This window comes from Peromyscus leucopus, chromosome 8b (genome assembly GCF_004664715.2).
Source record: "Peromyscus leucopus breed LL Stock chromosome 8b, UCI_PerLeu_2.1, whole genome shotgun sequence".
Classification (NCBI taxonomy): domain Eukaryota; kingdom Metazoa; phylum Chordata; class Mammalia; order Rodentia; family Cricetidae; genus Peromyscus; species Peromyscus leucopus.
This window is the reverse complement of record NC_051086.1, coordinates 91,304,398-91,319,641: the sequence shown is the minus strand read 5'-3', so window position 1 is coordinate 91,319,641 and position 15,244 is coordinate 91,304,398. Positions and strand designations below refer to the sequence as shown.

Genomic DNA, 15,244 nt, shown 5'->3' with positions numbered 1-15,244 from the left:
TTTTTAAAAACAGCATCCTAAAGAGGAGACTGTGCGTGCACCTTAGGAAAAGCTCCTGTTTCTCAGTTCTCCCTGGAAGGAGGAGATGGGAGAAACACTGTGTCCAGTTCCTGCTTCTGGAATCCCTACTTGACTTTCCCAGCTGGGGAAGGCGGCACATACCTGTAATCTCAGCTACCTAAGCGGTGGGGAAAGGAAAACTGTTTGAAAATACAGAAAGTGGGTGGGGGAGGAGGAGGAGAGGCTCGGTGAGACCAGGAATTGGGGCGCTGTTATAGAGTAGAGTAGGGGCTACGGAGATGACTCAGCAGCAGGAACTGGCTGTTCCCCCAGAGGACCTGGGTTCGATTCCCAGCACCCACATAACGGCTCACAACTGTCTGTGACTCCGGTTCCAGGCGGTCTGACTCCCTGTTCTCACCTCCTTGGACAGGACGACAGGCATGCCCACAGTGCAGACATACATGCAGGCAAAACACTCATCTACGTAAAATAATAAAGTAACGCTTTAAAATTAAAAAACAGAACCAACCAGCCCCAACTTTTCCAGACGGTTCACACCTTCCTGCCCCGTAGGATGCCTGAAGCCTAGCAAAGGGATATCAAGGATCTACAGGCAGCTATGGGCAGGAGGGAGCCTGGACACTCCAAGGCCACCCACTCTAGTAGACGACGGTGAAAGCAGGGTGCTCTTACAGTCTGGGCTGCACTGGCAGAACTTCTCACAGAAATTCTGGGTCATGATGCAGGGGCAGGTGCTGTCACAGGGACGGTCCGGGTGGTCACAGGGTTGGTAGTTATACACCTGTGTAGAAGAGTTATCTAGAAGAGAATACAGCAGGACACCACTGTGACCAGGCTCCCCGATGCCCTCCCCTCCAAAGGTTCCAGTGCTTCAGTCAAGGCAGGGTGTTCCCACCATGACCTTGGACACACTTAACACCGGATAAAGCGGCTGACCCCTGAGCACAAACACGTGAGGTATCTGCTTTGTGGGTAGGGTGTGAGATGGCCTGAGATAACAAGGCAGCTACTCTAAACATGAAAAGAAGTCTGGTGCTGGCATACAGCACACTAGAAAACTCAGAGACCGCAAGGCCTTGAGTTATCTCCTGAGAGGGCATCTCAGCTGTAGCCACTGGCTCAGCCCTTAAGACGCTGCAAAGAAATCTGCAATCTGCAGAAGCAGCCAGGGTCAACAAGAGAGCTCTAGGTGTGGCAGGGTGATAACCGCAGGGTGAGGCCTGTGTGTGTGTGTGTGTGTGTGTGTGTGTGTGTGTGTGTGTGTGTGAATGGTGCCTAGGATGGAGCCCATGACCCTGGACATGCTAAGCACATGCTCTACTCTGATCTACTCTCCACCTTTCTTCAACTGAACCCACCTTTCTTCAGCTGGATTTTCCTGCAGTGTGCGGCCCACAACCTAGGAGACAGAGAGAGATGGGGCAGGTCTGTGTCACGGTCCTCTGCAGATGCAGACAAACGACAGCGTGCCCTGCTCTGACGGATAGTTTGACAACTGCGAGGTACCTCCCCGAGTTCCCTAACAGGAGGCATCGACCTGGGACGCGGATCGAGAGCCTGTCTCGGGAGGCAAAGCTCAGGAACTTGTCTCTTATCACACTGCTCCTTCTTCCTCTTCCTGCCTTCGCCCCTTTGCCAGGCAGAGCTTTAAGCCAGCAGGTGGGAAAGGCTTTCAAGAGTGGCAGGACTTCCTCTGTAGCTAGAGCCAGAGCTACCTCCTTTCTTTGGTTGGTAACACACATCAGGGAACCCCGCTATCAGAGTGATTTTATTTTCCAGACAGGATTTCACCCTGTAGCCCTGGCTGGCCTGACACTATGTAGACCAGGCTGGCTTTGAACTCACAGAGGCCCATCTGCCTCTGCCTCTAGAGCACTGGGATTAACCATGCCCAGCTATTGACTTTCTTCAACTTCCAAACAGTAAACCATGTTATATAACTCTGAAAAACAACACATATAAATACACAGATAAAGAAAAGGAACAAACTCCTCAGAGTTGACAAGTGGAGAAGATGGTCCCCACCCAAGAAGGGGAAGCAATCTTAGCACAGAGCTACAGGCCAGCCATGTCCTACTGGCTAGAAACGCAAAAGAAAAACCAGCCAGCCAGCCCAAAAGTCCTCAGTGTGGACAAAAGGGAAGAGCTGCCCTAGTCGCAGATTCTCAGGGGGTCTGAGGACACTGGCTCTCATCTAAGTGTCCCAATCAGATAGGCTGCCGCTGCCCAGTGCAGTGCGTGGCCAAGAGAGAGCCAGGGGTGATACGGAGAGGTCAGAGCACAGACGACAGGGCTGTAAGGGTTCCTGTTGCCCTTGCCTGTGTTTTCTTTTCTTCTTCTGGGAAGGGTTCATGAGCTCATCCGTCGGCAGCTTCAGGATGAGCGACTCCTTGACGGCAAACTGGAAGACCTGCAAGAGAAACCCACAGGACCTGTCTGTCACACCTCTGGGGCCAGGTGACCAGTCAAGTGACCGGGCAGGTGCTGGGCTCTTTAAGGGTCTGGGGTTGCAAACAGCTAACTGGGCTTCTTTTTAGTCTGAGAGAAACAGGTGTGGCTGGGGTAGGGATCACCGGCTCTGAGGTTTACTTAGACTCGGAGCAGAGTTACTAAACACAGCACTGCTGTCCATCGTCACTGGCTTTCATCGCCCATCCTGCAAACACAATGAACTGCTCGTTTAGGAAGGGCATGGCAGGTGCTGAGTGAGGCCTGATGGGAAGGCTGTCACTAGGCTAAGCACCAGCTCCCTCTGTTGGCTGTCCGTCAGGGCAGCACTTCAGGAAGGCTGGCTCCTCTTCCACACGCTTCTTCCTTTACAGCATTTCTTCTTAGTCTCCTGTCCCTCTCTTCCCTATTTACTCCATCTTAGACTATGGAACCTTGTGATAGTCTGTGAAAACTATACACAGTACCAGGAAAAGATGCCTTAAAAAAACTAAACATCATTTTACAGACTGTGAGGTGGCAAGATGGCTCAGTAGGAAAAGCAATTGCCAGGCAACCGGATGACCTGAGATTGGTCCACAGATCCTATTGTTTAAGGAAAGTACCAACTCCCAAAAGTTGTTCTCTGCTCTCCACAGAACTGCTCCAGTACATGCACACTTACACACTATACACCACACACACACACACACACACACACACACACACACACACACACACTAATAATAATAAAATTAAAAAAGAATCTGTGTGGCAAGGAAACAGATAAGGGTTCCAAAATGGAAGTCCAATCCCTTCTGCTCACGGTTCTCTCCACCAGTCACATGAAGGAGCAGAAGCAGGTTCTCAAGCCCTTCTGAAATACCAGGCCTAGCAATCCTTGAGAGTGTGCTCCTTGCAAAAGACTACAGAGACCTGCAGGAGTCAGGGAGCCATGTGATCGGGGATCTGGCACTGGGCCCCTTCTTGCTGGACAGACTGGCTCAGATACCCGACTCTCGCTTCCGGTCTGTGTTTTTCTTCCTGTCATCTTTTTTCTTGAAGAATTTAATTTCATCTTCATTTATTCATGGTATATGCATGTAGGACTGCAGTGTAAGTGTGAAGGCTGAGGGACTATGAATAGTTGGTTCTCTCCTAATGTGTGGGTCCTGGGGATTGAACTTGGGTCATCATGCGCCGTTACCTGCAGAGCCATCTTATCGGTCTGCAGTCTTTTCTTGCCTCTGGAGCATCAGGGGCTGCTGTCAAACTGCATTTCCAGGGATGGTAAGAGCGAAAAGGCTGAGGTCTGCGCCCAGGTATTGGGGGTGGCAATTAGAAAACCTAGTGATAGGAAACCTGGAATAAAGTATGTGAAGAAGGGCTGGGTGTGGTGGCGCACGTCTTTGATCCCAGCACTTGGGAGGCAGAGGCAGTGGATCTCTGTGAGTTCGAGGCCAGCCTGGGCTACAGAGTGAGCTCTAGGCCAGTCAAACCTGCCTCAAAAAAATTGCACGCACACATAGTCTCTCTCTCTTTCTGTCTTGCACACAAATCACACACTAGATACAGGGCAAGGAAGAGAGCGGACGGTTTGTGGAGATGAGCAATGAGGAGAGCGGGGCCCACATTCATCCAGCTGCTCTCAGGAAGTACCTGCTTGCATGTCTTTGTCCCCAGAAGCCTGGCTATGGAGCAGAAGTTGTTGAAGTAGGTGCCATGGAAGACTCGGAAAAGAGATTCTTCAGCTCCAGTCCACTCCACGGGCTCTGAGGGGGCTTCCACAACACAGAGCTGAGGTGGGGCTGGACTGGCTTTCTGCTTCGTGGGGGTCTGACAGCGAGAGTTAGCCTCTGGGAAGGAACGGGAGAAAAACAGAAACATGTGGGATGCAGCTGTCGGCAGTTCCTGTGTCAGAAGTCTGTCTTTCTGATTTGAAAAGGAGACGAGTTAGGAACGGAAACATTCATTAGCTGCTCCATTCCACGGGACACTCCTGCAAATCCAGGCAGTGGGCAGGATCATAACACGAGTGAGGCTAGCTTGGCCCACATAGCTAGCGCTCTGTGTGTGTGTGTGTGTGTGTGTGTGTGTGTGTGTGTGTGTGTGTGTGTGTGTGTGTGTCTCACTTTCACTGCTTCCAGGTAAACTGGTAGAAAAGAAATTAATAGTTTTTTGGTTTTGGTTTTCTGTTTTGGTTTTCCAAGAAAGGGTTTCTCTGTGTAGCCTTGGCTGTCCTAGAACTCACTCTGTAGACCAGGCTGGCCTCGAACTCAGAGATCCACCTGCTTCTGCCTCCCGAGTGCTGGGATTAAAGGCGTGCGCCACCACCGCCCCGCCAGAATGAACAGTTTCTAGGTTATATCTATCGATAAAGAGCTGGGCACTGAGCCTGGTCCTCTGCTCACCTGAAGAACTGGAGGCCCAGTCATTGCCTGTGTCCCTGTCGCTGTCTCCTTCTTTAGTCTCAGCCACAGCAGAGCCCGATGTGGTAGAGCAGGACGCACTGACCACGTGGTGCCTTCGCCGGCGGCGCCCAGAGCACTTGGACCGAGGGTTATGGAGCATGGCATACTCCTTTGCTCCTTCCTGTGGTGAACACATTACAGTAGGAAACAGGGATGGACACAGGGTCTCCGGGCTGATGCCACCATCACAAAGCTTCATCTATAATGATACTTTGGTTTTTATCTGTGCCGTGTAAGTGCGACCATATTATGACTGTGGCTAAACAACGCAAAACACGGAGGAAACAACACCCTCTTCACAAAAGAGGTGCCATCTAGTCTTAAAAGACGTAATCTACACATGGCCAGCTTTGAGTAATACATGAAATGCATCTTGTGTTAACTATCTGGAATTTGAGAACATCTCCTGCAGATGAAATGAGGGTCAGAGGGGACGAAGCCGGCTTTAGGAAATGCAGCTCATGTTGCAGAGCAGACCCAGGCATCAGGGCTTCTTCCCCTAGGTCTCTGCCCTGACGTATGACCACAGAGCCTGTTTCGGTCATCCATGTGTGTTTCAGTCATCCATGTGCAGTCTCTGGATGAGAACATAATCACGATTGAATTCCGAAGCTTCTCCCTGAATCTACATGTGAGACTTCGAGGAATGCATGAACTAACTCAGCTTGGTCACAACTGGTTCCTACAGACTTCTACCTGTTTCTGAAGAATAAATACACTGTGTTGATAGCACACACCTCCCCACTACGTGAAATACACAGCATTGGTTGCTTATATTCTGTCCTTTTCTTCCTTTTTCCAGTGCTGGGAAACAAAGTCAAGGCTTTGTACATGTAGACAAGTGCTCTATCTACCACCGAGCGACAGCTGAACCCTATAAAAAATTAGCCCAAAGTACTGCTTATCATAAACCAAACCAACCTGCAGAGGTAACTTGTGAGAATCCTAGGATCAAAGAGTAAGGCAAGTGATGCTCTGAGGAAAGAACTGAGGAGTTCAAAATATAGATCATCTCACAAGACTGAACTTCCAAAAAGAAGTTAACGAGGGCTGGACACCAGCACTTGAGGGGCAGAGGCAGGCAGATTCCTGCAAGTTTGAGGTCAGGAGAGTTTGCAGAATGAGCTCCCAGACAGCAAGGGAAACATAGTGAGACCTTGTCTCAAAACAAACACGAAAAGAAGTGAATGATGAAATTATTTGAGGCAAAAACAGTAAAATATCTAATAGCCAAATATGGTTTCTGATGGGATGATATGAGCTTGAAATCTAAACAGAGGCTAGGGATGTGGCTCACAGCAAGAGACGTAAGTAGCAAGTATGATGCCTTGGATTTAATCCCCAAACTCCCCACACATATTTAGGTAAAGACAGAAAAATATTTCAAATCCAGGAAGGCCTATTTGATTTCTTTGTACATTAAAAAATGTTATTTCAGAGCTGGGTGCAAAGCTGATATTGTGGTGACCCCAGCACATGGAAGCAGAGGCAGAGAGTCAGGACTTTCAAGGCTAGCCCCAGCTACATAGTGAGTCTGAGCGACATGAAATTCTGCCTAAGAAAACCAGCTTCCCCTCATACCTCCCACACCCCAAAAAGGTGGAGGTGTGGTGGTGGTGCAGGCCTGCAACCCCAGCATTTGGGGGGCTGAAGCAGGCTCTTGAGTTCAGGCCAGCTTCAGCCATATTTGAAACTAGTCTGAAAACAAAAAGTTCTTAATACAAAGTGAGAATGAGCTGGGAACAGCTCAGAGCACTGGCCTAGCACTCACAAGGATCTAAGTTCAAGTCTCAGCACTGTTAAAAAGTTAAAGGAAAACTGACAAGCACTGGTTTGTCTCCTTCCTGTGCCTTCTACTGAAGCTTTCAATGGACAGAACAACTGAGTTAACCTTCTGAAGCCTTGCTTTGGAGGGGACAGACATCTTGTTATAATTAAAGGCACTGTCTGTAAGGAAAAGCAAAGGCTGGGGGAAGAGAGCCCAGCACATCTGAATTTTCACATCTGGCTATCTGAAACTAAACAGACACGCACGGGGTTTCTGAGTGTGACTCTGAGAAGGATGATGTCCTTTCGAGTTATGTACGTGCTAAAATGTTGACATTACATTGGGGGAAACGCCTGGAGTAATTAAAAAAGCCTGGGCTATGGATTTACATCAGGGCCTGAACCTCAAAAATGCTATAAACACTGACTTATTAACACACTCTATGCAGAGTATCTGACTTTTATAACCCCTAAATTCTTCTACCTGGGGGGGGGCCCGCGGGCGGTCATGAGGGTTAACAGATGATGCATGGTAGGGCGCAGCACGGGGCTGCTTCACGCACAGGATTGACTTAATGCAGGAGTCGGAGGAAGCTGACTTATCCTTTCTTTTTTGCTATAACCATACAGCCCACTCCAGGTGAGCAACAAGAAATGTTTTCTGCCACGTCCCTTCTGTTACCCTGCTAAAGATGTTCCCGAAGGCACCTGACTTTCCATTGTTTTATCGAGGACAGACACTGTATCAAGGTACTAACTACATCCTTTGCCTGGGCACAGTCTACTATGTGGAGAGCTGAATAGTGACCCTCCTCTGGGAGCTGCTCTGACAAGTACTCTACCCCACCCCCTCTCCACGGTCACCTCAAGCAATTGATAATCTCACTGCAGATTTACAGAACCTAAGACTATCTGGTGATCTTCAGATTACACCAGTAGGTATAAAAGTTCTTATTGCTGTTCTGTTTTGTACATCACTTCTCTCGAATCACGTGGACTGCTGAGGGTTAAAAGCAGTGTGTCTGGGCAGGAGCTCAGTGGGCCGACATAACTGCTGCACGAGCCTGCTGACCCGAGTTCCACCCCTAGGACTCACACAGTAGGAGAGAACCAACTCCTCAAAGCTTTCCTCTGACCTCCACACATGCGCTATGCACGCCTCACCCCACACTCAAACGACTGAAACGCGTCTGCGTACAGAACTACAGAAACTAGCCTCAGAAGCCCACGACCCACTGAGACACGCCAGTCAGTGCGAAGAGAACCCACGGCCCAGATGACTAAGATCTCATCAGCACACACAGCCCTCCCTCCCTCCATCCCTGCCTCCTGGTTCCTGATTTCCACCCTTTGTGCTTCTGAGGGTTTGGATGTGGGGCCCTCAGGCAGTAACCCCATCTCTATCTTCTCGGAATGCTGGCTGCTTGGACTTAGTGGGTTCTAAAAGAAAAAAAAAATGTGGCTTTTATGTCTATTTCTGAGATGCTATCTGGAATCAGACTTATCCTTGAAGTAATTTTAAGATCAGAACTAACACTCCTAATAAGAACAATGAGAGCATTGGATTACACACACTCCAATGACGTCTTGGCTACCCCTTCAGCAAAGTACTGCACACCTCCTCTTCTGCTCCCCAGTCCTCCATCTCTGCCGCCAGATAGCACTCAGCAGCCAGAATGAATGAAGGGCGGTAGTAAGGAAGTGAACGGTGGTCCCTTTCAGCAGTCTCTGGGAGTGACTTTTCCTTCCCCTTTCCTTTGCATCTGCCCAACATTCTAAATCCTAAAGATGAGACGTTACCTGCTAAATAATCTTTCTTTGCACTTACAGAATCCAGAATATCTGCCATTACTGTTTAGCACTGTGCATCTCCTCCCGGAAACTGGATTACTCCAAAGGCTAGAAGTCATAACACCCTATGTGACTAACTCTATGGACAATCACAGGTTGGGGAGCACTGAGATGTGCCTGTCCGAGAACAAAGGAGGACACTCCCTGAATGACAAGTCCCAGTCAGCAAACGGCCTTCCTGCCCATTCTTCTTTCCCTCCCTGTAAGCCCTTTGTGTCCCTTAGATTTTTTTTTTTTTAAATAAGGTGTTTCCTGAGGCGGTGTTTTTCTGTGTAGCCCCGGCTGTCCTGGAACTCAAAGATCTGCCTGCCCCTGCCTCCCGAGTACTGGGATTAAAGAAATGCACCACTACCACCTGGAAATGGGGTCTTAAGTTACCTCCCCCACAGCCTCAGGACGCCAGTCAGCGGCTGAGTAAAACTGATCTGCTTCCCACCAACTTTGTCTTGTGTTCTAAGCATTGGCTTTTGGGTGACAAGTAGCAGATGTGGGTCCATGCTGTAACTGATCTGGGTCCCTTAGATCCACAGGATGATTTATGCAGCCACAAAAGACCTGTCCATCAGTGAGGGTCATGAGACTGGACACAAGAACCAGTCCCTTCCTGTGCTCCTCTTCCTGTGGCTGGATGTATTTACAGAGACATCAGAAAAGACAGCATTTATATATAGGACGGGCGCACGCACGCACGCACGCACGCACGCACGCAGGCAGGCACACTTTACTCCATTTTTTTTTTCCCTTTGGTGGTGCCTAGTACCCTAGCCCTGACACACATGTACAGCCCTCTCTGTTCTAAATGTAACAATAGTCTCAGACTCTCAGTAGGTGATATTTAGAGCAGAAAGGCCTTTATTAATGTTCATCCAACCTTTCTCAATTACCCTTACAGGAAGACTACAATGGCCTACCACATCTGGGGAGCTCATTAAAACTTCTGAAGAGAGCCGGGCGGTGGTGGCACACTTGGGAGGCAGAGGCAGGCGGATCTCCGTGAGTTAGAGGCCAGCCTGGTCTACAGAGCTAGTTCCAAGACAGCTAGGACTGTTACACAGAGAAACTCTGTCTCCAAAAACCAAAATAAATAAATAAATAAAGGATTCCTGCAGTGCCGTGGACTGACTCCCTTAGCTTGTGTTCCTAGACACAGAAAGCTCAAGGACCATTTCCTGCTCGACTTGAAACAAGTTAACAATGCCAGAACAGCTTAAGAACCTACCAGCAAAAGGAAGCAGTCTGTGCCACATGGTTCTGGTTCAATCTTGATTTCTTTGTTCTTGCGTTTATATACATTAGGAGTCGCATGGAAAGCTGGAAAACAAAAGGCTGCCCTGTTTCCTGGGCTCTCGCCATTTGACAGGAGGAAGCAGGAAACTTGAGTTAGGAGCGTGGGCAGGTGCGGACTTCACATGAAAGGTGACCGGCAAGGTACACAAAATTTAGTTCTGATAGCAACACCATCCTTCCAAAGCCAGAAGGCACCAAGGGACAACAATCATGGTGCTTAATTAGGCTGTACCTGTCACATCACACTGTCTGGGAACAAATAAAGACAGAGCTGGCCCTCTGCAAAGCCCTCACCCCAGCCGGGGCTGAGAATGCCACACACACAGAGGAAGCAGGACCCAGGGAAGGAGGGACGGGAGGAGGGAGGACCGCACATAGGGTAGCCGCACTCACGGTGGAGGAAGCAGTCGTATTTGAAGCAGCGGCGGCAGAAAAGGGTGTGGAAAGAGTGTAGAGACTGCTCCCGCTGCACGGACTTGGCGTTGGGGCCATCGATGTTGGGTGTGCACTGTGGGGGAAGGGCGTTGGGGTCGGACATCTCCGTCAGCTCCCGATACCTGTAAGAAAAGAGAGCACTCCTCTCCAGGAAACCGCCAAGGGAGGAGGAAGGGCGGTGTCTATAGGCTCGGTGGGGCAGGAGATGGTAAACAAGCACAAGAGTCAAAGTAAGGAGGAGGCTTGGCCAGTACAGTGCTGGTGCAAGGACCCAGAAGGACGGGGTAAGTTCTCTGCCCAGACGTCCTCAAGAGCAGTCACAGAATGATCCCTAACTCGGCAAAGGGCACCGAGAGGTGAGTAAGCAAGAAAGCCAGAAGTGCAGGCAAAGCACGGCTCAGCGTCCACAGGGTCTTTATTAACAACAACAACAAAGAGCTTGGTAAGGCTGTGTCCACACACCTCTCCTTCATGTCATCGGGGACGCCGTTCTCGGGGAACATGGAAGCAATGGCACTGAAGATCATGTCATTGGGGAACTGCTTCTTGGAACTCTTTTTGTTGCCTGCATTGAAACGACAGCAAATGTCTGAGTGCGGACAGAGCTACTGGAATTGTTCTCTTTGCCACAGCACAATGGTGAGCGCTGCTGTGCTCATCCAAACATCAACCGTACGGACAACTGTCCTACCATAGCATCGGTGCTGAAGAACAAGACAGACACACTGGAACTCTCATAGGAAGAGACACTACCCCCGACATAGAATTAAATCACACAGTATAACTTAGTAATTCAATAGTCTCTGTGTCTGTCCGTGTCTCCCCCACCCCCAGACAGGGTTTCTTTGTAGCTTTGTAGCTCTCCTGGATCTCGCTCTGTAGACCAGGCTGGCCTCGAACTCACAGAGATCTGCCTGGCTCTGCCTCCCGAGTGCTGGGATTAAAGGTGTGCGCCACCACCGTCCAGCTCTTTTTTCCATTTTTTTGTGTGTGTGCATGGGTATGGGTGCATGTTTGCATATGTGGGCACACATGTGTGGGCGTGCATGCACCTGCAGGTGAGGTCCTGAGGTTAGTGTCTGGACCCACCTTCCTCTATTGCTCTCCACCTTATTCACTGGCTGAGTCTCCCCAGCCAGTTTGTCCTGGGGATCCTGTCTGCACCTTTGAAGGCTGGAATTACAGACATGCTACCACACCCGTCCTGCATTTACATGGGATTCTGGGGATCTGGACTCCGGTCCTCATGCTTGCAGAACAAGAACTTTAACCACTGAGCTATCTCTGCAGCCCAGTAATATCAAATTAAATACTAGTGACATGGAAAATATTCATAAAATTAAATTAAGAAGATAAAAGTTTATATCACACACCCACACAGTCTCAATTTTGCATGAGCATGCTGATTTATACATGTACAATTTAAAATCTACAAGGAATTGAAAATCTGATTATTCCTACGTAGCAAGATTGTAGTGTAATTTTATTTTCTCCTTTATCCCTTCCCAGATTTTCCAAACACATTAGGGTTAGAAACTAACAGCACCGATCATTCCAGAGGTTTTCCTGCTTCGGCTAGTTCACAGTCGGCTGAAGCTATCAGTTAATGACTCTATTTCTCTTTCAAGCAGACCAATGAGAAGCATAAACGGTTCTTAAAGAGCAATAGGCTTTAAGGTTTCCTTCTTCCCTGTCCTCCTCAACTCAGGCAGCCTGTGGGCTCTGCACCTTCCATGGCGTGGCGCTTCCGCTTTCTTGTCACTGGCAGATCCTCTTTGCTGCCGTCCTGCTTCCCATCTGAGGGGTCATTGTGCCCTTCCTCTTCCTCATCTGAGTGCTGATTGAGGGCATCGACCAGCTCCAGGAACACGGCATCGCTGATCAGAACAGACCCAGGGATCATCTCTGAAACACAAGGAGAAAGGTGAGTGCTGGTCGCCCCACACTCCGGTCACCTTCCTAGGTAGTTTTTTTCCCCCCTTTAAGACAGGGTCTTGTCAGGTGTGGTGGCACACACCTTTAATCCCAGCACTTGGGAGGCAGAGGCAGGTGGATCTCTACAAGTTTGAGGCCAGTCTGGTCTCTATAGTGAGTTCTAGGACAGGCAGGCCTATAACAGGTCTCCTGTATCCCAAGCTCGCCTTGAGTGCTGGGATTCCAGGTGTGTGTTACCATATCTGGTTTTATGCAGTGCAAACACTCCTAACGTCCATAACATCCATAAACATCATACCAGCCACATCCCCAGCATTTAGGTAGGCTTTCTTACACTCCCTCCTGAGGTTTAGGGGTATCATTTGATTAGCTTGAACAACTGCAGCAGTTAGCTGGCTAAGTGGAAAACCAAGTTAGAGATTTTACTCTTATTGAAATATTCCATGTCTGTGGCCACTGCTAACAGTGTATTCATGGTTCAACAATCTCAACAGCAAGCTGGGCACCACACTTTTAATCCCAATGTTCAGGAAGCAAAGGCAGGCAGATCTCAGAGTGAGTTCGGGAGAGTCAGGGCTGTTAAGCACAGAAACCCTGTCTCCAAACACCAAACAACAACAAAGGTATGCCAACAATCCCAAGCAAGGCAGAGAGATAACAGCAAAGTGAAAATTCACTTGGCTTTGTGCTAATGTTTCAACAGTAACTTCTCTTCATCAAGACAGCATTTTTTCCTAAAATCGTACTTCATGGTTATACTGCAACATGAAAGAATATCTTTGAACACTAGAGGGTGCTGTGGATGTATAATATATTTGAATATTAGCAAAAGAGCACCCACAATTGTCAAGAGTAGGTAGGGCTATTGGTTGACAAATTCATGGTGAGTCTCTTCTCTCCACACTTCTCTCTTTAGTAGTGAGGACTGAACTCAGGATTGTGGACAGGGTAGGCATTCACTCTACCACTGAGCTACATACCCAGTCTTTTTCTTTCTTTCTTTTTCTTTTTCTCACTAGATTGCCCAACCTGGCATCGAACTTCCTCTGTAGCCTTAAGCAGACTTCGAATTTGCAATCCTCCTGCCCCAGCCTCCTGAGTAGCTGGGATTACAAAGGTGTGCCACCATGCCCAGCTCCTCTTCCTGCTTTTTATTCACTGATAACTTTTCTAGAATTAGAACTAAGAGCTGGCCAGACGGCTCACTGGGTAAAGGCTGCCAAGCCTGATGACCTGGGTTCAATCCCTCCCACCCACATGGTGGAAGGAGAGAATCTACTCTCTGACCAACCACCACACCCATGCTGCGGCATGTGTGGACTGCACCCAAAAATAAATGTTTTAAAACAAAATTTAAAAAGAATTACAACAGAAGTTAAGAGGACCAACCCAGAGGACTCAGGACCCAGCATTCACAGGGCTAACGTGGGTTCCAAGGGGACCCACTGCCCCCTTCTGGCCTCTTTGGGCACTGCATGCACATGGTACACAGACACAGGCAAAATCTTACACATAAAACAAAAACAAATCACAAAAAATTTAAAAAAATTACAACTAAGTTCAAATGCTTTTTTTTTTTTTTATAAAATAAAGATATTTAAGTCAATTTCTGAGAATCCAGAGGATACCTGGCTTAAAGTAGTATGACAGAGAGGATATGCTCAAGCTGAACGCAGAGAACGGGAATAAAAAGCAAAACGGCTGAACTTATGGAAAACGTCAACGATTAAATTCGCTTGTTCAATAAACACTCTCCTAGCCACTGATGACTAGGTAATTCTCTTTGTGACCCAGCTCCTTCTAAATTTAACTGGGGTTTTCAATATAAAATGCTAATCCCAAATCACATCCTCACACTGGAATGTTCTTTAGCGGTCACCCACAGGGATGCTGACACAGCAAAGGTAGCAGAACATTAGTAAAGTCCTCTCCCCAGAGCCCAGCTCACTACAGTCCTCTCCCCAGAGCCCAGCTCACGACAGTCCTCTCCCCAGGGCCCAGCTCACTACAGTCCTCTCCCCAGGGCCCAACTCACTACAGTCCTCTCCCCAGGGCCCAGCTCACTACAGTCCTCTCCCCAGGGCCCAGCATATCACTACAGTCCTCTCCCCAGGGCCCAGCTCACTACAGTCCTCTCCCAGGCCCAGCATATCACTACAGTCCTCTCCCCAGGGCCCAGCATATCACTACAGTCCTCTCCCCAGGGCCCAGCATATCACTACAGTCCTCTCCCCAGGGTCCAGCATATCACTACCTTCTTCGCCATGAACTTTGCCATCGTAGTTATTGATCAGCTCCTCGATGAAAGTCTCGTCTTCTTCCTTCACCTCGTCACCCATGTAGGGAATATTGCACAACACCGTCTCATCTTCCACCTGCAGAGAACCAGATGGATTTATGCTGCAAGCTCCCCTGTCTCTCTTCCTTCCTAGCCAACGGAACATTTGCTGGGCTGTTCCTTCATTTGGTTCCTAGACTCCTGAAGAAGAGCTCTGTGGACACAGATTTTCCACGCATTTTAAAGACCGGCCATTTTGTTTTGCCAACAAAACCTCAAACAAGAGGGACACTGCTACTCTAGGGAAAGCAGTTTAATCCACATTAACAAATAACGCTAAAGAGGAGAAGGGGGTTCAGCAGAGAACAGACACACACCAGAGCTCGGCACAGGCTCTGTCCCTGAGTTACACCCTAGGCCCACCCAGTCATTCTCACATTCCCAAGGATCTAGTAAAATCTCCGTAAGCTTTATCTGAGATGACTCTCTCCTGTAGAGCCGGATCCTAGCAGGAGGCAGGATGAGGGGCTGGATGAAGGCACCTCTGTTCTCTAGGCTGCCTTCGTAGCACCTTGCCATCAGAGGATTCCCCAAGACCTGCTCCATCAGCAGAGCTGGCAGCCTGCTTAAGCCTCAAGTGTCTGATTCAGCCATATTTAACTGTGACTAATATTACAAAGTTGGGTCAAGGTAGTAGGAAAATTGGGAGTCCTGGGCTATCTTGTTAATTAAAGAAAAAAAAAAAAGCAATGTTTTAAAGAGCACAAAA

At 48.7% G+C, this 15,244-nt stretch overlaps 1 protein-coding gene across 6 annotated transcripts in view; it reads right to left on the bottom strand.

Moving 5' to 3' along the window:
• Positions 1 to 15,244, bottom strand: part of Ezh1 (enhancer of zeste 1 polycomb repressive complex 2 subunit) — a 36,787-nt gene that overhangs the window by 6,555 nt on the left and 14,988 nt on the right. For all 6 annotated transcript variants that reach the window (XM_028856807.1, XM_028856805.1, XM_028856806.1 and 3 more), the window contains 10 exons: positions 14,452 to 14,572; positions 11,991 to 12,167; positions 10,725 to 10,827; positions 10,221 to 10,384; positions 9,760 to 9,851; positions 4,863 to 5,043; positions 4,111 to 4,307; positions 2,343 to 2,434; positions 1,383 to 1,423; positions 697 to 822 (listed from right to left, as the gene is read on the bottom strand). In XM_028856807.1, the coding sequence (XP_028712640.1) occupies positions 697 to 822; positions 1,383 to 1,423; positions 2,343 to 2,434; positions 4,111 to 4,307; positions 4,863 to 5,043; positions 9,760 to 9,851; positions 10,221 to 10,384; positions 10,725 to 10,827; positions 11,991 to 12,167; positions 14,452 to 14,572 (1,294 nt within the window). The remainder of the gene's footprint in view (positions 1 to 696; positions 823 to 1,382; positions 1,424 to 2,342; positions 2,435 to 4,110; positions 4,308 to 4,862; positions 5,044 to 9,759; positions 9,852 to 10,220; positions 10,385 to 10,724; positions 10,828 to 11,990; positions 12,168 to 14,451; positions 14,573 to 15,244) is intronic.